General features: G+C 35.6%; 2 protein-coding genes across 3 annotated transcripts; one reads left to right on the forward strand and one right to left on the reverse strand.

Moving 5' to 3' along the window:
- The first annotated feature begins 891 nt into the window (after positions 1–891).
- Positions 892–13,651, forward strand: SSB (small RNA binding exonuclease protection factor La). The gene is made up of 12 exons (XM_006213965.3): positions 892–1,015; positions 2,735–2,809; positions 4,811–4,914; positions 4,998–5,172; positions 9,822–9,929; positions 10,015–10,115; positions 11,184–11,255; positions 11,581–11,623; positions 12,003–12,143; positions 12,504–12,690; positions 12,812–12,943; positions 13,259–13,651. The coding sequence occupies exons 2-12, from the start codon at positions 2,744–2,746 to the stop codon at positions 13,345–13,347; spliced, it is 1,218 nt and encodes a 405-aa protein (XP_006214027.1). The 5' UTR covers positions 892–1,015; positions 2,735–2,743; the 3' UTR covers positions 13,348–13,651.
- On the reverse strand, positions 13,348–23,231 carry METTL5 (methyltransferase 5, N6-adenosine). 2 transcript variants are annotated; one of them, XM_072961111.1, is made up of 8 exons: positions 22,746–23,231; positions 20,749–20,863; positions 20,192–20,373; positions 19,344–19,426; positions 17,598–17,741; positions 15,426–15,477; positions 13,872–13,921; positions 13,348–13,453 (listed from the first exon to the last, which is right to left on the reverse strand). In XM_072961111.1, the coding sequence occupies exons 1-8, from the start codon at positions 22,852–22,854 to the stop codon at positions 13,415–13,417; spliced, it is 774 nt and encodes a 257-aa protein (XP_072817212.1). In that variant the 5' UTR covers positions 22,855–23,231; the 3' UTR covers positions 13,348–13,414. The 2 variants fall into 2 exon arrangements, with proteins under 2 accessions (XP_072817212.1, XP_006214028.1); XM_006213966.4 differs by lacking the exon at positions 17,598–17,741.
- Between the last annotated feature and the right edge of the window lie 156 nt (positions 23,232–23,387).

Genomic DNA, 23,387 nt, shown 5'->3' on the forward strand with positions numbered 1-23,387 from the left:
CATTTCTTTTTCTCCAAATAAATTCATTTGATCTGTTTTGGGACTACCAAAAAACTCTGAGATCACTTAAAAGGCTATTTTGCCAATATTTCAAATTTTCAAGAAAATTGAGGGGAAAATAAAAGATTGGCTCACTATGAAAAAAAACTCCTTTAAGTGACTAAAATTACTGTGCAAAGAGTATGCTACTGTGCAAAGCGTAAGCCCTTTTCTTAGGGTTCTAGCAGAGGCAATAGGTTTCTGCACTAGATGGCATTTCGGTCTTACAAAATGACATTTTTTGTTTTAAATTAATATATGCTGCTCATCTCACTACATGCCAGGCACAGTTCCCAGCAAGGTACATGTGTTGCATCACGTTTAACGCTCACAACTGTATGAAGCAGGTGATATATACCACTGGCTCCATTTTATATATAGGGATAGAGGAGTAACTTGCCCAAGGTCACACAGTCTGTAAACAAGAAAGCCGTTATTTGAACGCAGGTAGTCTGATTCCAAAAATCTGGCTCTTAACTTCTCTACTGTATTGTTTCCTCAACTCTAAGATTCAATGAATCTTTCATTTTTAAAAATTTTACTTGTCATTTTTTTAAGGGGGAACTATTGCGTATAATCAAAACAATTTTTTAAAAGTATAATCCGAAAAGAAAAAAAGCGAAACTTCATCTGAATGCAGAGCCTAAGTTAGGGCTGGAAATACAAAAGCCGTCCAGAAATACTTAAAAATAAATATTTACCCTCAAACCCTCCAACACCCCGCGGTACATTCTAACCCAATCTCCTCGAAGCGAGGCCGGGACTCCGGCCGCGAGAGCCCGAGGCCGGCGCGCATGCTCCTAACGCGGAACCGGTGGCCCGCCCGAAGCCCCGCCCACGCAGGCCGCAAGGGCTGCCGGGACGGCCCCCATCTTCTTTGCGCGCGTTGGGCGAGCGTGCGGCGCTGGGAAGTGGAGACGTTGCCGTCCCTGTTAGTGACCCTGTGGCGCGGCTCTGTGGGACCGGGACCGTAAAGGTGAGTAACTCCCGGTGGGTAGAGAGAATAAGGTAAAAAAGGGCCTGCTTTACGTGCTGCGCGACGGCGCGTTCCCTTTCCTTGCTGCCTCACGCTGGGTGCGTCGGCTCCTCGTCTCCCTCGCATTCCGGGCAAGCGCCGCGTGGGCCGCAGCCGGAGGCGGCTCGCTTGCCGCGGGGGGCTGAGGGGCGCGGGCCGCCGCGAGGTGGGGAGCCGGCTCCTGTGTTCCTCGCGGGAGCCGGGGGTTCGACGCAAGTGTCTGGGGCCCAGGCGACCCAGTGGTTGCTTTGGGAGCGGGCTCTGGAGGTTTTTTGGACAGAGGCTGTCCGCATCCCCACTGCGTCTTTAAGGTTTCTTATCTCCGCTTCCCAGGGTTACCGAATGCGGAAGTTAAGGTCCCACTGTGTAAGTTTCTGAGGAGGTTGGCGTTGGTTAAATATCAAAAGGTTCCTTGGATCTTGTGGAACAGACTGGAGGCCAGGGAATCAGGGCTGTAGGTGATCCTCTGGCGTCACTTTCTTGGTTTTTTGTAATCCTGTTTCACGCACATCAAAGCTTCTGAGCGAAATCGGAAAGTATGGGTAGTGTTGACTTCTAGTTGCACATTCTGGGAAGGGGTCTCATGAAATGAAATTCCAAAATGGTGTAGGCCAAAGAAGTCTTATAGTGACTGAATAGTTCTTTTGTTTCACCCTTTGCTTTATTACCTACATCACGGTAATAAACTTAGAATTGTGGTCGACAAACCAGTGCATAAGATTAGCTAAAATTTTGTGGTGAGATGTCGCACCATACAGACATGAGCTTCCAATGTGCCCAGGTTATTGCATAGCAATTACAGTGTATAAAGCGATGCTTCCAAGAAGTGTACCAATGGTAGTTCATCACTAGAGTTAATTAATGGCAGGTATCTTTGATGCATTCTTATAAATATACTCTTGTACAATGTGTTCGGATGGTATAATAGAGTACTAGAAGCAAGTAATTTGAAGTCAGAGGACTCTAATCCCTAGCCGACCAACCTCACAGCCTCATTTTTTTCCTGCAATGCTATTGTCAGGGTTGTGAAACTGGAAATTGGCTGTAAGGTTAATCTATATATTTGTAAATTAGTAGGCATACTCCCAGTTTAATGTTGTTTTAGTGTCCCCAGGCCCTCAAATCATCATTTTCATACGTTCCTTAACATACAGCATTTAATCTAATCCTGACTGTAATGTTTGAATTTTTTTCATCTTCAACTTTTGACACATAATCTTGTTGAAAACAAGTTTTTGGTAAGTCAGCTGTGACTAATTTTAAAAGAAATTAAACCCACACCAAACAAGATTGAGATCCATAGTAATATACTGACAGATGGTGATCTGTTTAAACCTGGTAATGGTTGGTAAGTGGTTCAGTGGAGTTTTTTTCCACCCAAAGCTTTCTAGATCAGCTAAGTGAAGATACTGCTCACTTAGTTATAGAAGATGAAACAGTGATTTACTGAAAGGGGTGTGGATTATCCATAGCTTTTCAGGTTTTCATCGCTTATTTCAAAGTTTTCTTTTGTTGAAATTTGAGAATTGAGTAGAGAAATTGAACCTGTGAAATTAAAAATTTTGACTTTTAGGAAACCAGTGGGAGGTTGATAATTTTGAAACATTGTTGTAATGGTCTTGAGTTTCATGTAGAAAGTAAATGAATAACCTCTTTATGCCAATTTGGGAAATTTTACAGATAGCCACAATGGCTGAAAATGGTGATAACGAAAAAATGGCTGCTCTGGAGACCAAGATCTGTCATCAGATTGAGGTATGATTCTTGTGGTATTACACTGCAAAAAGGCTCCTGGAAGTTTAGGGCTTCGAAACAAATACAGATAGAGCATTTAATTTCAGTACATTGACCTATCAAACATTTGGTTTGTCTTTGATTCTTGGAGTTAATAAACGTATGGTAGTCTACAATTTTATTTTGGTGTAGCCAGTTTCTGAAGCAGAGGGACAAAAACAATTCAAAAGATAACAGTACAGACTTTTTTGTGTGCTTTAGTTTCCTAGTCTACAATGTGAGGGTAATAGCAGCACTTTCTCAAAAGGTGGTTGGAACGATTACATTAGTTCATAAAATGTAAAACATTTACAGTACTGCCTAGCACATAATAGGAAAATACAAAAATCCTTTGTAAAAATGCCTTCCCTATTAAATAACACTTTATTCTTGAAGGTTACGGTAGTTTTTTCTGCCCAATTAGTTCTCAGCTATTGTAACTTTTTACAGAGTATCTGTTTTCAAAGTTCTCTTAGAATTTTTTTTTGAATTTAGGTATTTAAGTTGGTGCCTTACAGTATCAATGATGACTGCATGGGAATTATCCCTTAATTTATATTTGATGTTCTTACTGAGAAACTTCAGATTATATTATTTCGTGGGTTTTTTTGTTTGTTTTTTGTTGTTGGACTGGTTTTTTTTGCAACTCAGAACTTTTAAAGTTGCACTTTTATTTAAAATTTCCCATTATAGCCTTTTTTTTTTACTAATTTCTTAATAACTGTGAAGAAAAATTACAAATTATTCTGTGTTTAATATTGAGAATAATACAAAAATGTATATAGAAAAAGTTAATAATGTCCCTTCCACAACCTGCCACCTCTCAGATCCCACTTTCTTGAGGTAATCAAGGATAAAAGCCTGATAAATACCCTTTCACACACTGGTCAGTGCTTACTAACCATAATTTTTTCCCTTTCCCACCACCAAACATGGGATACGTTTTGGCGGAATAAAGTTTTGTGTCATCAGTAATTTACACCATCCCCTCTTTAATATGTAAGGCATTTCCAGTTTTTTAGCTGTAATAGTTCTATGATGAATATCTTTATATATAACTCTTACTAAACATGTTTACTGATTTCTCTAACATAAAACTAGAGGGAGGAGTATGGCCTCCAGGGTTGTGCATGTTTTTTAAAGAACTTGATTTTTAATGCTTATCAGTTAACATCTCTACCTGCGTGGTCATCTTTTGGTGTTCAGGCCAATACTGGGTATTCTTGTTTGTAGAATTTTGGCCAATTTGTTAGGTGAAAATGCTATTTCATTGTTTCAAGTTACATTTCTTTGGTTAGTAGTGAGCTTGAACTTTATGATACATTTTTTAGTAGTTCTTAAAAAAGTACCCTTTATCATTTTTCTGTTAGGGTTTTCAGAGTTTTTTCCTGTTGATTTATAAGAATTATTAACAAACTTCTGTGTTTGTCTTTTACTTTTACGCTGCTTTTGGCATTCCAAGTAGTCACACCTGGTCTTTTCATGTATAGTTTTTTTCTTTGCTTTTATACTGAGAAAGAGTGCCTCTGTGCTTAAATTAGATAAACACTCACCTATTTTTTTTAACTTCTGGATTTTTCTAATTTTTAAAAAATTAGAGCAATTAGCCAGTTTATTCCAGTTTCTTTTAAAATTTTAAAAATCTGTTCTTTGCACACTGACTTGAATTAAGAGGCTTTTCATATACTGAATCCTTAAATATCTTTCAGTATTAAAGCTTCCTAATCTGTTGTTGTATCTGTTAATTGTATTCTTTCAATAATCATTTTTTAGTTTTATCATTCTGTTAATTTATATTATAAATATTTTGTTATAGTGTATTTAAGAGAAAGTGTTTATTGCCAGTTAAATGTTAATTGCCTGTTAAATTTTGACATGTATTTTTAAAGATTAGAAATTGGTGATATAATGGTCATTTTTAAAACTCCAGGATTGCAGTCAATATTATAAAATGCTCTGAAATATATTGTAATTTTCTTGCAGTATTACTTTGGTGACTTCAATTTGCCACGGGACAAATTTTTAAAGGAACAGATCAAACTGGATGAAGGCTGGGTACCTTTGGAAATAATGATAAAATTTAATAGGTAAAAACTTAAAAAAATTACTAGATTTTCTGTTAACAAGTGCTACTACTAAGTCTTAAAATGCTTTCATATGTATTTTTCAGGTTAAACCGTCTAACAACAGACTTTAATGTAATAGTAGAAGCACTGAGCAAATCAAAGGCAGAACTAATGGAAATAAGTGAAGATAAAACTAAAATTAGAAGATCTCCAAGCAAACCCCTCCCTGAAGTGACTGATGAGTATAAAAATAATGTGAAAAACAGATCTGTCTATATTGTAAGTGGGCCTTTAAAGCATTTAATTATATCTTAAATTTATTTAGAAAGAACAGAGTAGATAAGAATAAGAGCTCAGGAATCATAGTTTCACTACTTACAGTATGTCCTTGGGCAATGTTCTTAACCACTCTAAGCCTTATCTTCATAAATGGGGATAATATTTTTATGTTAGAGAACCATTGTGAGAATTAAATTAAAAAACCCCATACAACATTGGACAAAATCTTTGGTGTATTGTAAGCACCCAGTGCATATCAACTGTTACTTATCAACAACTGAACTTGATGCTTTCTTTCACATACTGATTTTTAAGTAGATTTTTATTAATTCTGGAAAATTTAAGACATACAAAAGTAGATTGAATATGTACTGTGCCATTCTCCAGTTTCAACAGTTATAAACGTGATTGATCTTACTTTATCTTTGCTCTAACTGTACTATTTTGAAGTAAATCCCATATAAAACTCGCTTTTGTTGCACTGGAGAACAGTGCCTCTTAACCAGAGCTATTAAGCTTTTTTTTTTAATACCTTTATTATGGTATCTTTCCTGTACAGTAAACTACACATATTCAGATGAACAATTTGGTGAATTTTGATAGATGTGTACACCAATGAAACCACCACCACAGTCAGATAGCTAATATTTCCAACACTCCCCAAGAGGTGCAAATTTCAAATTCCCGATTTATCCCTTCCCACCTCCTTTACGCCCTGGTAACCATAAGTTTATTCTCTATGTCTGTGAGTCTGTTTCTGTTTTGTAGATGTTCATTTGTGTCCTTTTTTTTAGATTCTACATGTAAGTGATATATGGTATTTTTCTTTCTCTTTCTGACTTCACTTAGAATGACAGTCTTCAGGGCCATCCATATTGTTGCAAATGGCATTATTTTAGTCTTTTTTATGGCTGAGTAGTATTCGTGTGTGTGTGTGTGTGTGCGCGCGCGCGTATGTATCACATCTTTATCCAGTCAATTGTCAGTGGACATTTGGGTTGTTCCCATGTCTTGGATATTGTAAATAGTGCTGCTGTGGACATTTGGGTACATGTGTCTTTTCGAATTTTATTTTTCTCTGGGTATATGCCCAGGAGTGGGATTGCTGTATCATATGGTAAGTCTAATTTTAGTTTTTTGAGGAACCTCCATTACTGTCCTTCATAGTGGCTGAACCAATTTACATTCCCACTGACAGTGTAGGAGGGTTCCTTTTTCTCCACAGCCTCTCCAGCATTTATCGTTTGTGGACTTTTTAATGATGGCCATTCTGACTGATGTGAGGTGATGTCTCATTGTAGTTTTGACTTACGTCTCTGTAACAATTAGATATGTTGAGCATCTTTTCATGTGCGTGTTGGCCATCTAGATGTCCACTTTGGAGAAATGTCTATTTAGGTCTTCTGCCCATTTTTTGATTGGGTTGGGCTTGTGTTTTTGATATTAAACTGTATGGACTGTATATTTTGGAAATTAGTACCTGTTGATCGCATCATTTGCAAATATTTTCTCCTATTCTGTAGGTTGTCTTTTTGTTTTGTTGATGGTTTCCATAGCTGTGCAAAAGCTTTAAAGTTTAATTAGATCCCATTTGTTTATTTTTGCTTTTATTTCCAATACTCTGGGAGCTGGTTAAAAAAATATTGCTGTGATTTATGTCAAAGAGTGTTCTGCCTATATTTCCCTCTAGGAGTTTTATAGTATCCAGTCTTACATTTAGGTCTTTAGTCCATTTTGAGTTTATTTTTGTATATGGTGTTAGAGAATGTTTCATTCTTTTACATGTAGCTGTCCAGTTTCCCCAGCACCACTTACTGAAGAAACTGTCTTTTCTCCATTGTGTATTGTTGCCTCCTTTGTTACAGATTAATTGACCATAGTGCATGGGTTTATTTCTGGATTTTCTAACCTGTTCCACTGATCCATGTGTCTGGTTTGTGTCAGTACCATACTGTTTGATTACTGTAGCTTTGTAGTATAGTCTGAAGTCAGCATGATTCCCCAAGCTCCATTCTCCTTTTTCAAAACTGTTTTGGCTATTCAGGGTCTTTTGTGTTTCTGTACAAATTTTAACACTTTTTGTTGCAGCTCTGAAAAATGTCATTAGTAATTTGGTAGGGATTGCATTGAATTTGTATATTGCCTTGGGTAGTATGGACATTTTAACAATATTCTTCCAATCCAGGAACAAGATACATCTTTCCATCTGTGTCATCTTCAGTTTTTTTTTTTTTTAATTGAAGTACAGTCAATTACAAATGTCTAAATTTCTGGAGTACAGCACAATGTCCCAGTAATGCATATGTATATTATATTTGTTTTCATTTTTTTTTCCATTAAAGTTTATTATAAGATGTTGAACATAGTTCCCTGTGCTATAGAAAAGAAACTTTTTTAAAATCTTTTTTTATATATAGTGGCTAACATTTGTAAATCCCAAACTCCCGAATTTACCCCTTCCCACACCTTCATCTTCAGTATCTTTCATCTGTGTCTAATAGTTTTTGGAGTACAGGTCCTTTGTCTCCTTGGGTAGGTTTATTCCTAGGTATTTTATTCTTTTTGGTGTGATAATAAATGGGATTGTTTCCTTAATTTCTTTTTCTGCTATTTCATTGTTAGTGTATAGAAATGCAATTGATTTCTCTATATTAATTTTGTATCCTGCAACTTTACCAAATTCATTGATGAGTTCTAGTAGTTTTCTAGTTGCTTCTTTAGGGTTTTCTTTGTATATTATCATGTTATCTGTGAACAGTGACAGTTTTATTTCTTCTTTTCTGATTTGAATTCCTTTTATTTCATTTTCTTCACTGATTGCTGTAACTAGGACTTCCAAAACTATGTTCAATAAAAGTGACAAGAGTGGACATCCTTATCTTGTTCCTGATCTTAGAAGAAATGCTTTCAGCTTTTCACCATTAAGTATGATGTTAGCTGTGGTTTTGTCATATATGGCCTTTGTTATGTTGAGGTATGTTCCTTCTATGCCCACTTTCTGGAGGGTTTTTATCATAAATGAATGTTGAATTTTATCAGAATCCTCTTCTGCATCTATTGAGATGATCATATGGTTTTTATTCAGTTTGTTAATGTGGTGTATCACATTGACTGATATGCAGATATTGAAAAATCCTTGCACCTCTGGGATAAATCCCACTTAACCTTGGTGTATGATCCTTTTAATGCTTTGTAGAGTTGACTTGCTAGTATTTTGTTGAGGATTTTTGCGTCTGTATTCATAAGTGATATTGGCCTTTAATTTTTTTGTGATATCTGTCTGGTTTCAGTATCAGGGTGCTAGTGGCCTCATAAAATGAGTTTGGAAGTGTTTCTGCCTTTGCAGTTTTTTGGAATAGTTTCAGAAGGATAGGTGTTAACTCTTCTCTAAATATTTGGTAGAATTTGCCTGTGAAGCCATCTGGTCCTGGACTTTTGTTTGTTGGGAGTTTTGAAATTACTGATAAAATTTCAGTACTAGTCATTGGTCTGTTCATATTGTCTATTTCTTCTTGGTTCAGTCATTTCTGATTTTATTAATTTGGTTCCTCTCCTTTTTTTTCTTGATGAGTCTGACTAAAGGTTTATCAATTTTGTTTACCTTTTTGAAGAACCAGCTTTTAGTTTCATTGATCTTTTCTATTGTTTTTTAGTCTCTATTTCATTTATTTCTGCTCTAATCTTTATGATTTCTTTTCTCTACTAACTTTGGGTTTTGTTTGTTCTTCTTTAGCTGCTTTAGGTGTAAGGTTAGGTTGTTTATTTGAGATTTTTCTTGTTTTCTGAGGTAAGCTTGTATCGCTGTAAACTTCCATCTTAGAACTATTTTTGCTGTGTCCCAGAGGTTTTGGATCATTGTATTTTCGTTTTCATTTGTCTCAAAGTATTTTTATATTTCCTATTTGATTTCTTCAGTGATCCATTGGTTGCTTAGTAGCATATTGTTTAGCCTCCACATGTTTGCAGTTTTTGAATTTTTTTCGTGTAATTGATTTCTAATCTCATAGCATTGTGATCAGAAAAGATGCTTGGTATGATTTCAGTTTTCTTAAATTTACTGAGGCTTGCTTTGTGGGCCAACGTGGTCGATTCTGGAGAATGTTCTGTGTGCACTTAAGAAGAATGTGTGTTCTGTGCTTTGAGATGGAATGCTCTGTAGCTATCAAGTCTGTCTGGTCTAGTGTGTCACTTAGGGCCTGCATTTCTGTATTGATTTTCTGTCTGGATGATCTGTCCATTGATGTAAGTGGGTTGTTATGGTTCCCCACTATTATGGCTGCTAACAATAGCCTTATACATTGAGTTGCTCCTATGTTGGGTGCATATATATTTATAATTGTTATATTTTCTTGGATTGATCTCTTGATTATAGTGTCCTTTGCCTCTTGTAACAGTCATTATTTTAAAATCTATTTTGTCTGATGTAAGTATTGCTACTCCAGCTTTCGTTTGGTTTGCATTTACATTCAATTTTTTTCCATCCCCTCACTTGTAGCCTGCATGTGTCTCTAAAGAGCTATTAAACATTTAAGTGACAGAGAAAGACAGAGAAATATTTATCCTGGCTTCATTTCAGGACAAAATGGATCAATTTCTGACAAATTGTTTACTTGAGATGTTATTTGTACATTTCCTCCTACTTTTCACAGAAAGGCTTCCCAACTGATGCAACTCTTGATGACATAAAAGAATGGTTAGAAGATAAAGGTCAAGTACTAAATATTCAGATGAGACGAACATTGCACAAAGCATTTAAGGTATGGTTGTATGATCTTACAGACTTCTAGTTAAAAAAATACATGGGATGTAACTTTTAAAAAACTTCTCTTTCCTTATTAATAGGGATCAATATTTGCTGTGTTTGATAGCATTGAATCTGCTAAGAAATTTGTTGAGACTCCTGGCCAGAAGTACAAAGACACAGACCTGCTAATACTTTTCAAGTAAGCCTTTTTGCTGATGTTTCTTTTGGCCACTTAAGTTATCTGGAGTTGATACACTGGGGTAAGGAGTATAGAATAGCATTCCCTACAATAGGATGAGTATTTTTAGTATCCAGAGGCATCCTTTGAGAAATGCTTGAAATTTGCTCAGTGGAAACTACTAGTCCTTTGAAACTGTAAGGAAGTGTTTGTTAGTACCTTTTCATTAGCAGTTAATAAAAGAGGTTAAAGTTTTAGTGCTTACTTTGCATCTAAAACTTACAATTACACTTGTTGCTAAAATGTGAGCTTTTGATGTGGTTAGAAAATAAATCATGGTACAGTTTTTATCTATTCTTACTTGTCATGGTCTATATATATGCATTTATTTTTATATAGTACAAAGGATTATTTAATTTTGTCTCATTATTCAATTGTGTATGTCTAAAAATTAGGATACATCAGGGCATTTTCATAATAAAGTTAGTTGTAGGGCCATAGTCCCCTACTTTTGCATTGCACGATCTTCTTAATGCTGTATTCTAAATCTAATGGACTGTGAGATGCAGTGGTAAAACATGCCTATCAGTGTTAAACTCTCAAAAGGAATTTTTAACTTGTGATTTTCGTAATTGCTCTTACTATTGGGTCTCAGGGATTTAAGAATTTTTGAAATTAACACTAAAAAACTATGAAACAAAGTAGTTGTATCTTTCAACTTACTTTTTTCCCCTCTGTACATGAAAAATAAGACCCAACATGAGATTCTTAATGGATATAGGGTTTTTGTGGTCATAAAAATGTTGTGAAATTAATTAGTAGTGATGGTTGTATAATTCTGAATATACTAAAACTCACTAAATTACACACTTTAAAAGGGTGAATTTTATGGCATGTGAATTATTTCTTAGTAAAGTTGTTATTTAAAAAAAGTAAGAATGGCTTCCCTGGTATATTTTTGAATTGTAAGTAATTATGTTCATAGAAAATGCAACATTCATTTCTATGCCATGTCTTAAATCATTCAAAATAATTTGCAGTCTAATTTTTGTTCTCAAGAACTTGGCCTGTATGTTTTGTGTCCTGTAGGGAAGATTACTTTGCCAAAAAAAATGAAGAAAGAAAGCAAAATAAAGTGGAAGCTAAATTACGAGCTAAACAGTAAGTATGTTGAGCTAATTGTGACATTTTAATTCATCAAAGCATTGACAAAGGTAAAGTTAAAGGTTCTTGGAAGAGGAGCTGATGAGCTCTGAAATGAGTAGCAATAGGTCTTTCTTTTGCTAATGAAACATTGAAGCCTTAAGCTACCTTGATAATCTGGGGGCCACATTATGTTGCGCTTTAGCATTGGACAGTCAGAAAACCTAAGGACTGACTTTGGTTATTAAGTAATTTAGCCATCATGATTAAGGTGCTTTATCAGGGTTCAGTTTTCTTACACATAAAGTAAATGGAAATGTTTTAATGATATTTTTGTTTGTAGAGAACAAGAAGAAAAACAAAAGCTAGCAGAAAATGCTGAAATGGTAAGTATATATTACTGGTATTTAAGAAATCTGTAACTCTAAGTTATGAGAATGAAAAGCCTGAGGACTTATTAGAAAAAAAATAGTTAGCAGGTCTACAGTCATTGCACTGAAGTAACAGCCAAATATTGCCTAAAATTACTACTTGTCCGGTACAATATGGTTTATATAATAACTACTACATGTTGGAGTAAGCTAAAAATTAGAAGCCATCATAGAACCGTTGTTGATAAAGGAAAATGCATCAACTACTTTAACTTACTTAACTACTTCAGAATTGCATTTTAGTCTCTAGCTTATTCTTTGTATAGGTGTGAGTGGTTTATGCCATTTCTGGTTTATGGTTGCTTTAAAAAAATTGCCTTTTATATTTTTATAGAAATCTCTAGAAGAAAAGATTGGCTGCTTGCTGAAATTTTCAGGGGACTTAGATGATCAGACCTGTAGAGAAGATTTGCACATCCTTTTCTCAAATCATGGTGAAATCAAATGGATAGACTTTGTCAGAGGAGCCAAAGAGGTTTGGAAATATTCATATACTTTTTAGAAATCAATTTAAAATCCATAGAAACTTTTCTTTTAGATGACATTAGTACAAGAAAGCAAATTTTTGTTAATGTGTTTATGAATATAGTTCCTACTGGTCATTTACTATTATTGTTGTAAGTGGATGTGATGTCTGATATTTTCTGAATTATGCTATATGAATAACTGTTGGAATTAGTGACTGTAAGTTTTGTAATAACTTCCTTCCTGATCAGTAAAAATCATTAAAACTGTTGATGGCATAGAAGATGTGCAGGGTAGGAAAAATTCATTGAGCAAAGGAATTAACTATGGGACTTTAAAGAGTGTGGCTTTCATTTTCTCTTTGGTGTAGGGAATAATTCTATTTAAAGAAAAAGCTAAGGAAGCACTGGATAAAGCAAAAGATGCAAATAACGGTAACCTACAATTAAGGAACAAAGATGTGACGTGGGAAGTACTAGAAGGAGATGTGGAAAAAGAAGCATTGAAAAAAATAATAGAAGATCAACAAGAATCCCTAAACAAATGGAAGTCAAAAGGTCATTAGTTCTGATTTATCTTGGACAGTTTAAATCATTTGCTTGGGTAAAAATTTTAATCAGTGTTTAACATTGACAAGAGATTTAAAACATTACTGATTTCTCAATTATCTCCCTACAGGTCGGAGATTTAAAGGAAAAGGAAAGGGAAACAAAGCTGCCCAGACTGGGTCTGCTAAAGGAAAAGTACAGTTTCAAGGCAAGAAAACTAAATTTGATAGTGATGATGAACGTGATGAAAATGGTGCATCTGGTAAGTTTTTCTAAGTCCTTTGGCACTTTAATGAGAAATTATTTGTGGGAGAGAAAAGCAGTGTGGTTTTATAACTTCTGTGTAAGTGATGTTCTCAGATTGTAAATGATCCCAGTTACGCTGTTTTACATGTGGAAAACAAAAGATGTTTAGAAGCTAAGTTTAGAGAGCAGGTCTGTACCAAAGGAAAAGCCTTTTTTCATTGGTGTAGGCAAGTTGTTGCTAATCGTTTTAAACAAGTTTTTTTGATAGTTATGCTCAATATTAAAATAGAGTAATGCTTACAGTGAACTTAACAAAATTGTTATTGTACAGGACCAGTAAAAAGAGCAAGAGAAGAAACAGAGAAAGAAGAACCTGCATCAAAACAACAGAAAACAGAAAATGGTGCGGGAGACCAGTAGTTTAGTAAACAACATTTTTTTTATTCATTTTAATTAAGTTTTAAGCTGCTTTTGTCTTTGGAGGCTTTTAAAAAGAAAACCGAATTAGGTCCACGTCAATGTCCACCTGTAAGAAAGGAAAATTTTTTTATTGTTTAACTTGTCTTTGTTTGTTACTCAAATGAGTATTTTTTTTATGTATAGTTACGTTTGTGTTATTTCAGATGATTCAGATATCAAAAGATACATTCTTCCACTAAATTGCCTTTGTAATATGAGAATGTATTAGTACAAAGTAATAAAATGTATACTGCATAAAAATAAACTTAGTTTATTTTTTATTTTTTTGCCCAAAGCATTTAAGAAAGAATTTACCTTAAACCAGAGTATTGGCTATTCTGATTATAGGCCCATCCCATAGTCAATTATTCTATTTTCTAAGCTAGGTTTCTGTATTTACTTAAGCAACTTGATAACATTAGAAATAATTACTTATTGCAGTTTTTCAGTACCGAATATAGATAAACCAGAATCAAGAGACTTACTGATTTCTTTTTGTGAAATTTGTATGATGCTGGCAGGTCATATCGCAGCTCTAAAACAAAAGCCACATAAGGATATAAACTGTATTTTCAAACATTTACCACCCTTGACTTTAAAAAAAAAAAATTAAGTACTAAATGCTGATAGGCAAAATATTTTAGACCTGTCACTTTAATTTATCCAGGACTGACTTGATGTATCCCCATGATGAGCCACAGTAAACTGAGTCTGGCATTTTTGCTATTTTGGTCATTTATACCAAAATTTAAGGTTATGGGGAAGAGTTTAGAAGGATACAAATAGACAAAAAGGTATATCCTATGAAAGTATAGATAGTACCTTCTTATTTTTATTTTCCTAAATTGTAGCTACCAGTGTCATAACCATGCTTATTTAAAAAATTTCTGGTCTGGATTTAATAATGGTAGTAAGTAAGTGGCTAATTATTTTCCTACTAAACTCTCAAATGAAAACCCACTTTTCATATTCTTCTTTTCTAAAGGATAATGTAGGTTCTCCAAACTCAGTACTGACCAATTTTAGAGTGATGACAGTAAGTCTACTTACCTATGTTTCATATTTTGCAACAAATTCTAACTCTAGATACTTGTCCCAAATTTTAAAGTGCAATTGAATCACCTTCAAATCAAATCCTTGTTAAAATACAGATTATATAATTCAGTGGAGCTGGATAGAGCCTGAAATTCTGCAAATCTAATAACAAGCTCCCAAGGGATGTCAGTAATAATGGACTACACTTAGAGTAGCACGGCTCTGGGGCTTGGTGCACTTCTACTGGAATTGTTCTAAGAGCTCCGTGTTGCATATTATAATACCTTAAACTAGGCAAGGAATGACAACACTGAATATAATAGGAAGACAGACCTTTTACATACTACATTACTAATTATGAGGTAATAGATCCAGTTATGGAGTTAATACCACACTGCTAATCCAGTCAGTTTATTATTGTGTAAAAAAAATTCCCTTATTGTACTCTTAATTCAGGCTTTTCAGAATTACTTGGATTATAGTTAGCTTTTAGGTATATGCTTTTTCCATTTTTATGTTTGTGAATATTATCCAGTTTACTAATAAAAATGTATGAAACATGATTTACATAGTGTGGATGATTATATTCTATCCCCCACTAAAAAAAAGAAAAAGCTTCATGTTATTTAGCTCCAGGGACAATTAGAAAATTGACATAGAAAGGCAATAAAGGCATAATCTGGTGGTTATTTTCCAGGAATGGATTTCAAACTGAGGTCTGACCAACTTCAAGCCCAAACTCTTAAAGTTACTGTGATGCTATATAGGGTTCTGAGCCTGGAGTGACCAAATATTTGGGTGCTATTAAAAGTTTTCAGTAAAATGCACAAATTATTACAGTCTTGAGCAAACACTGATACCTTGCCTTTGCTCCATTTCTAACCCATTACCAACCACAAACTAAAATACATGTTCTACAGTATCTTTTCTGTAGCACCTGTATAAAAATTCTGCATGTTTGCTTTTGAGGTTTGTTTTTGTGAGAAACTTAAAAATTATCTTACCTGCAATAATTTCTGTCTTGATTTTCCATTCTGCAGCTTTCTTTTGAATGTGCTAAACATAAATAACATAATTGTGAGCTGATTTTGAAATAATTAAAAATTGCTTTTTACTAATATTTTTATTAATAAGTTTTCAAGCTTTTAAAATTTCATTAGGATTTAGGCCCTTGAAATTTTTTCAACTGGACGGATAATATTTTGAAAAGAAACCAAACCATTTAATAATGCGGACCAAATTACATAATTAAATTCAAATAATAAAGCTCTTATTTCAGAAGTCCATCAAAGTGCATAATGTACTCCTGGTTTCTGCACATTATTTCATCAATATATATACAGCTATCCTGGAAACCATTCTGCAGAGAACTAATTCCATGGGCTATTCAGTTGACAGTATGGTATAGTAGTTAAGAACATGGTTTCTGGAACCAGACAGCCTGCATTTGAACTAATTTATTATTTATTAGCTATGTAACCCTGAGCAAATTCTCATTCTTTCTGGGCCTCAGTTTCCTCATCTGTTAAATGAGGATGATAATGGTATCTCATCGGATTGTGGTAGAATGTGAAAGAAAAGGGCTTTGAACTGTAGTGACACACAAAGTACTAAATGTTAACTGTTTATAGATCTAAAAATTTTGAACCACTTCATAAAATTTTGGTACTAATTTATTGTAAAATATTGCTTTATGTACACAGTAACATTAATAAAAGTGGGGGGGAAATTTGTCCATAATCCCCTAAATAAGTTATGTGTATAATTTTCTGGAAATCCTATAGCAGAGATATCAGTATTTGGAATAACCATTTTGTTCATGTTGGTAGTGTTCACAGTACTCAAGTTGATTGATAAAATACTTAATTTTCCCAAAATTTGAGGTTTGGATATTTCTATTATAAACAGTACTGACAATATATTTTTACTTGTAATTTTTTCTTGAATAATAAATATCCCAGTTCTGGGCATATCTTCCCCCCTGCTTTGAGATCTAGAATTTCTGTATAAGGGTGTAGACTTTAATACAAATAATACTATAATTTAATGGAATCCTAGGATCCTTGCTAAATTTTTGAGAAATCAGTTATTTGCTCTCTGAGTCTTAAGATTAGTGAAAGAGGTTTTAGATGTTAGATGATACAGTGGAATGTGGTTGGTTTGGGGAGAGATGTCAAAGTATGAATGGGGTAAGCTTGGGATAGACACTTAAAGAACAGTGCCTGGCTTACCTATTGAGCTTTAACTATCAGCCAAGAACTAAATTCTCACAATACCTAATGAAAGAAGATATGGCAACGGCTTTGAGAGTCATCCATGTTACTAGCGTATCTGCCAGGATATGCTTAATTCAGAAACTTTTATCAAATGCACCTATATTATGAGTACAGGGCCAAACACTTCTAAAAGTCAAGGATCTATAGTTAAGGGGTCTGAGGTAAGCTTCAGTGACAATTTTACTAATTACATAGAATACTTAAATTATCACTAGTTTATAGCAGATACATCTACAGCATAAACTAAGGACTATCTTAAAATTAGTTCATTCATCATACCTCCTTCACAGTATACACAATACAAACCACACTAATTTCTTAAATTATTTAGTTACTGTGCTAATGAAATACTTACGCACTGCCTAAATAAAAATATATTTGATGAAATGTTTGCTTAAAATTCTATTAAGCCAGCCAAGTCAGTACTAATACTGCTGCCTCCTGGTGGTGGAACATGGCAATACCAAACAATGAGGACAGGAGTTCGTGGGTAATGTGACTACAGGAATTCATTCCAGTAATTAGACTGCTGCTTAATTGCACTTTTTAATGGCATATTTTACTTGGCTTGCATGAACTGTGTATGAGTAACCTAAAATTTACGTTATGCCAAGCTGTGCAGAAGAGTTCATAGCAGACCTGACTGCTTAGCCTTACAAAGGTCTACATTATAAGGTTGGCCCTTGGCTGGAGTATGGAAATTTAGATTTGGGGAGGGTTTCCACTCCCTATCCCTTAACTGGTAACAGTGGTTCACGGTGTTTATGCTGAACACCCATTTTCTACTTGGAGTCAAAATTTGGGTATATGCGAGGCAGAGAGTGCCTATGTGATCAGTCCTCAAAAACCCTTGGCACCAAGGCTGCAATGAACTTCCCTGGTTGACAACATTTCACATGCCTTGCTACAAAAATTCTTTCCTGGAAGAATTAAATGCATCCTGTATGACTCCACTGGGAGAACTCTTGGAAGCTTGCATCTGGTTTCTCCTTGGAGTTTGACCCTTGCACTTTCCCTTTGCTGATTTTTCTCTGTGTCCTTTAGCTGTAACAAATCAGAATCACGAATATGACTATATGCTCGGTCCTGTAAGACTTCCTTGTGAACCATCAAACCTGGGGATGGTCTTGGGGACCTCCTTAACACAGGCTTTTTAGATACCAATAATTACCGGTGTTTATTCTTACTTACTGAATAGGGATTTATTTACCTGTAAAGTTGTGTTGTGTTTTGCTGCTTACCTATGTTTACTACTACTAATTGTTAGCAATATACAGGCATACCTTGGAGACACTGCAGGGTGAGTTCCAGACCATCGCAGTAAAGTGAGTATCATAAGAGTAAGTGAAATCACATGAATATTGTTTCCCATTGTATATAAAAGTTCTGTTTAAACTATACTGTAGTCTACTAAGTGTGCAATAGCATTATGTCTAAATAAAAATACATATCTTAATTTAAAAATACTGTATTGCTAAACAATGCCAAAATAATTATAATAGTAATATCAAAGATCACTGATCATAGATCACCATAACGAATATAATAATTTAAAAGTTTGAAATATTGCAAGAATTACCATAATGTGACAGAGACACAAAGTGAGCAAATGGTGTTGGAAAAATGGCACTGATAAGACTTGCTTGATGCAGGGTTGCCAAAACCTTCAACTTATAAAAAATGCATTATCTGCACAGAGCAATAAAATGAGGTATACCTGTATATTTTTTAGCTGTGCAATTATATTTTTAAAGGTTATTAAATTACCATATATTCAGAATTTATTTCCAACTGAATTTCAGTACACTATATTTACACAAAATATTTTTACTACAAAACTACTTTAAAATCTCTTAATACATGTATAATTTAAAATAACAGCTTAACATAGCAATTGCTAGACACTGTTCTAAGCGATTTGTAAATATTAACTCATTTAACCCTCACAACAACCCTAGAGTATAAGGTACTCTTCGTTCCTTATGCTGTAAGAGTATAGGTGAGTACAAGATAGGTGACAAAAAATGAACTCAGGTACCTTGATGAAGATAACACAGCTGGGAAGCAGCAGAGCTTGGACTTGAACCTAGGTAGTCTGGCTCTACAGTCTATGTTCTTGATCACTATGTTATATGGACAGTAAAAAAATATACTGGCCCACCCCCAATTTTCTGGAATATGTCTTATAGTCTCTCCTGTGTTACATGCTGGACATAAAGATTAATGGAAGAAGTGGGTTCTGAACTCAGACTCGTTTAGTTCCCACAGTTATACCATAATTCTCTATTCCTGAATTATATAGTCTCTTTCCTGGTAATAGTTCCTGTCTGAACAAAATAGAGCTAATCACAAATGCTAGCTACTTAAAGGGAAAATTTAGTTTTTAAGTGCCAGATGTTAAAAGGTCAGGAGAATTAGATACCCTGGTTATTTAGTATTCACAGTAAATCCTTACTGTCATGACTTTAAAAATAAATGACACAGTGGGGAGGGTATAGCTTAGTGGTAGAGTGCATGCTTAGCATGTACGAGGCCCTGGGTTCAATCCCCAGTACCTCCATTAAAATAAATAAGTAAAAACCTAATTACCACCCCCCCCAATAAAAGGCAAAAAAAAAAAGACAACATCATGATGATTGAACTTACTTCTCTAGTTGAGGATTTGTGTAAAGAATATACTGTTGTTCTTGCCATTTCCAAAGCAGTCTTCAGAAATGCCATATCTGTCCCTATTAAGAGTGAAAAAAGCTCCTATTTAACTTATATACCCATAGTCAAAATAGAAGATTAAATGAATACTAGGTATTTAAAAACATTTTTTCCAAACTCCAGAGAAGCCACTTCAAATACCTTCTGTAACAAGGCAGGGTACAAATAACCAAGCTATCTAAGTATCTTTTAAGGTTTAAAACCAGAATTATTCTGTCTCATTTAAATGAGGATAAAGTAAAAATTTTAATATTATATTCCAAATTAATGATTTTCAAAGAAGGCAGAAGGGAACAGGTAAAGTAGTAGTCAGAATGGTGGGCGCAGGTGGAAGGAAGACTTCTTAAAACTATGCATGTCTTTTCTTCCTCTTACTGACTTCCTACCCTCCTTGCCCACAAAATACATAAAATAGACACAGTGAGTCACTGTTACTGATGGACACATGCTCAACCTTCCAATGTTGAGGCATTAAAAAGAGCCTCTAAAAGTATAAAATTCTTTTTAGGATTCATAATCATTCATAAGAGTTAGGTAAATCATTCTAGAAAGTTGATGAAGTATACTTAATTGAATAAATTTGTTCACTTAGCTCAAAGATTTAAAGTTCCCTAGCCATGCATTAAACAAGTTGAAATTGAAATTGTAATAACTATACAGGTAAGACATTGGTTTATTTAATGAACAGTGATAAAAATCACTCAATCCAAACAATCAATGAGAAAATGTTTTTTAAAACTTGCTTTTCTACAAAGACACCAGTGAACCTGATTCTTGTTACTAACCTTTATTATTTTTGGTCCCAAAGGGAGGATTCATAATTACTGTATCAAATGACTTGGACATTCTGTTAGATAATAAGCACACATCACACTGAACCATGTCAACATTTGTTAACTCAAACTCTTCTACATTCCTACTGAATATTTCCAGTGCATCTTCATCTATGTCAAATCCAACACACAACCTATAAATACAAAACACAAAGAAACAGTGGCTACTATGGCTCCCAAATCAAAACAACAAAACCATATACCTTATACCTTTTTAAGCCAACTGGCCAAGTGCCAGTGTTTCCTCTCAACAGCATGGTCTCCCAACTTTGTCAGGGGTCAGAAACTCAGGTTTATACAAAAGAGGCAGCTGACTACTGCTATTACCTTTTTTTTTTTTTTTTTTGGTTTGTTTTGATGTTCTTCCCATTCAAAATGTACTCAGTATTAGATTCTTGCTCCTCTCCTCTCATACAGTAGAGTCCCACAATTATAATTCAGTTGATTTTATTCAAGCTTCTTATTAAAACCACCTCATACCCAAATAGTATACACCCCGGGTCACATACCCTGCTCCTAGCATTGCACTTCCGATGCTGAGCACGCCACAGCCACATCCTAGATCTGCAACCACTTTATTTTCAATGTCATCATATGTGTTATGGATTGTATACAGCATACATGCTAAAAGATCAGAAAACATATCAAGGAATAAGCAGGCAAATTGATGACCAAAATCCAATTTATGCAAATGACTCTTTGTAGAACGATTTCTTGTCTTGGATTATTTAGTCCTCTCCCAAAATGGTATTCTAAATTATTTTTTAAAATAAGTTATAATAACTTGGTATGTAGTGAAATGAAAGTTCCACAGAGGATGACAACACATACTAGTGGTTCCCCCCAAAATAGTCTGCTGACAATGCCAAGAATGATAAAACTTTGAGGTAAAATGAGAAAAATAAGGTCAAAATGTTTTTTCCTTAACCTATTCAAATGTTGCCGTACACATCCATATATCGTTTTTTTTCTTTGATGTTGAAATACTGTTTTTATGAAAGGATGGTAAGAATAGATTTAAAAACATCTTTCCTTCTCAAAATATGAACTTGGTAATCCTATATCAGTTTCCAAAATTGTTGTGAAACTTTACTGTGAAAACATGTAAGTCTGAGAACCACACTAATACTGGACAAGCATTAACACTAAAACAGAACAGAACTTTTTTACAAGTTTGTCACCAGAACAAGGTACTATAATTTCAAGATATAATAGAAAAGGAACAATGTAGCCTTTAGGCACATCGCTTATAATCTACAGACACTATGTTCATAATCTACCAATGAGACCTCATAAGAACTACTGAGGCACAGAGCAGAAGCTGCTGTGGTGGGAAAGGGATCTTTCAAATACACAAAGGTGTGGGATACACTGAAGTTAAACTATGAGTATCTCCACTGATATCCCTGTGGATATCTGAACCCACCAAGGTCTGCCAGCCATCACTGACACTCCAGGATCCAGAGGTTTTATCAAAAAACACAATTACAGAGACATTCAGGCTGACTGTGCTGTTGTGATTGTTGCCGCAGGTGTTAGTGGCTTTGTAGCTAGTATCTCGAAGAATTAGCGCAACCATGTGCATGTTACACACTGGGTTTGAAACAACTGATTATTATTTGGAAAAACAAAAAAGATTCCAAGAAACCCTACAGCCAGAACACATTAAAGAAATCATTATCTAAATTGAGAAAACTGGGCTTATCCCAGACGCAATTTTGCGCCAATTTTTGGTTGTAAATATACGATCATCTGTTGGAGTTAAGTGCAGGTATACACGTATTTTCCTTGACTGTCTTTGGCAGCTTAGAAAAAGAACTATGTTGAAGGGAGAGGAGATTCCTCCTTGCAGATATTCTCAACAAATTTTCCTAAGACTCCTCCAATGACTTTGGTAATGTATTTATTAAATATAAATGGTTTTTCCTGTGTTCTTTTATTCCCAGTATCAATCTCTCACATAAAGCAACACTGCTGATTCTCAGATCATCTGTTAAAATTGAAATGCATCCTCATCTTTCTATAGCACCTATTTTGGATTTGCCAAAACTCAAGTTTTTTCACCACCAACTCTAGTATTCATTTCTAGGGAAGAGTATAGCGCATAGGAATCACTGCACTGGCAATTCGTTGCACTAGGAAACTGACCCTTATTCAGCAAATGTTTGTAGTACCAGATGAAACTCCTCTAGAAACTTGTGAACAAGACCAGCACCTTTTTTGCCCTCGAGGAGTCTATAGTGTAATGAGATTAACAAACACATTAAAACGATGTCTGACAGTGTTAAGGGGTATGCAGAAAACCAAACAGTAAAACGACAGTGTGTCTTGTGCGTGGGATGCCTCCAGCTGTGGTGTCAAGGAAGTCCTCTCTAATGCAAAATGTAATCTTAGAGCAGAATTCCTCTAGACTTTCTTTGTATCCAAATAACTGTTCTTTTTTCATGATGGAATGAATAGACAGGACTAACCCCCGAAACGCGGGCGTGATCAGCAGCCGCCCTACCTGCAATGTGCGGTCTGGTTGGATACTGTTCTAGGAGTAGCTTGGGCTTTTCGAATCCATCCACTTGTTGCAGGCGACTCTCTAGTTCCTTAAGCCTTAATTTCTTCATGTTTTAAAAAGTGTGCGCTCGCTGGGATTAACGGCGCTGGATCTGCTGAGAAACCTATTTCATCTGGATCTCCTCCCAAACCCTGAACCTCAGCCTCTTTTTCAGCGCCGCTGGCTGATGGCCAGGCTGGGGACGCAGGGCGCGAAAGGTACAGCCGGCCCAGGCGGCTCCCGATCTCCTCCCAGCACCGGCAGCGAGCGGAGTCCTCGGCCAGTTTCTGATCCGCCTCCGGGGTGCCCCGCGCCGAAGTCTCCAAGACGATGTCCGACTACTCCGAGATCCACGGAGGCGTTGGCCTGCAGGCGCTTCGGGGTTCCTCCTGCCGCCTCCCCGCACTCCCATAAGCTGCCCGAGACGCCGCCGGGACCGGAAGCGCCGCCACGCACGCGCACACGCGTCCGCCAGCCAGCGGCCCGGGGTCGGGCTGCAACCGCGGCCCCGCGCACGGGTTCCGCTGGCGCCCTAGCTCCTCCTCCGCCTGCACCGTGGTGCTGTCCGCGCCAGCAGGAGGAGACAAACAGCTGGGCCTTCTC

The sequence above is a fragment of the Vicugna pacos genome, chromosome 5, assembly GCF_048564905.1.
Source record: "Vicugna pacos chromosome 5, VicPac4, whole genome shotgun sequence".
Taxonomy (NCBI): Eukaryota; Metazoa; Chordata; class Mammalia; order Artiodactyla; family Camelidae; genus Vicugna; species Vicugna pacos.

Bases quoted from the DNA above. Each gene is read 5' to 3' on its own strand.
- SSB (XM_006213965.3), top strand. From the start codon at position 2,744: ATGGCTGAAAATGGTGATAACGAAAAAATGGCTGCTCTGGAGACCAAG. The intron at 9,930-10,014 runs GTATGGTTGTAT...CCTTATTAATAG, and splicing joins CATTGCACAAAGCATTTAAG to GGATCAATATTTGCTGTGTT. The intron at 11,624-12,002 runs GTAAGTATATAT...ATATTTTTATAG, and splicing joins TAGCAGAAAATGCTGAAATG to AAATCTCTAGAAGAAAAGAT.
- METTL5 (XM_072961111.1), bottom strand. From the start codon at position 22,854: ATGAAGAAATTAAGGCTTAAGGAACTAGAGAGTCGCCTGCAACAAGTG. The intron at 17,742-19,343 runs GTAAGTTCAATC...GATTTGTTACAG, and splicing joins ACAAATCCTCAACTAGAGAA to CTAAAGGACACAGAGAAAAA. The intron at 13,454-13,871 runs GTAAGTCTCTTG...CCTTTCTTACAG, and splicing joins AATTTCACAAAAAGAAATCA to GTGGACATTGACGTGGACCT.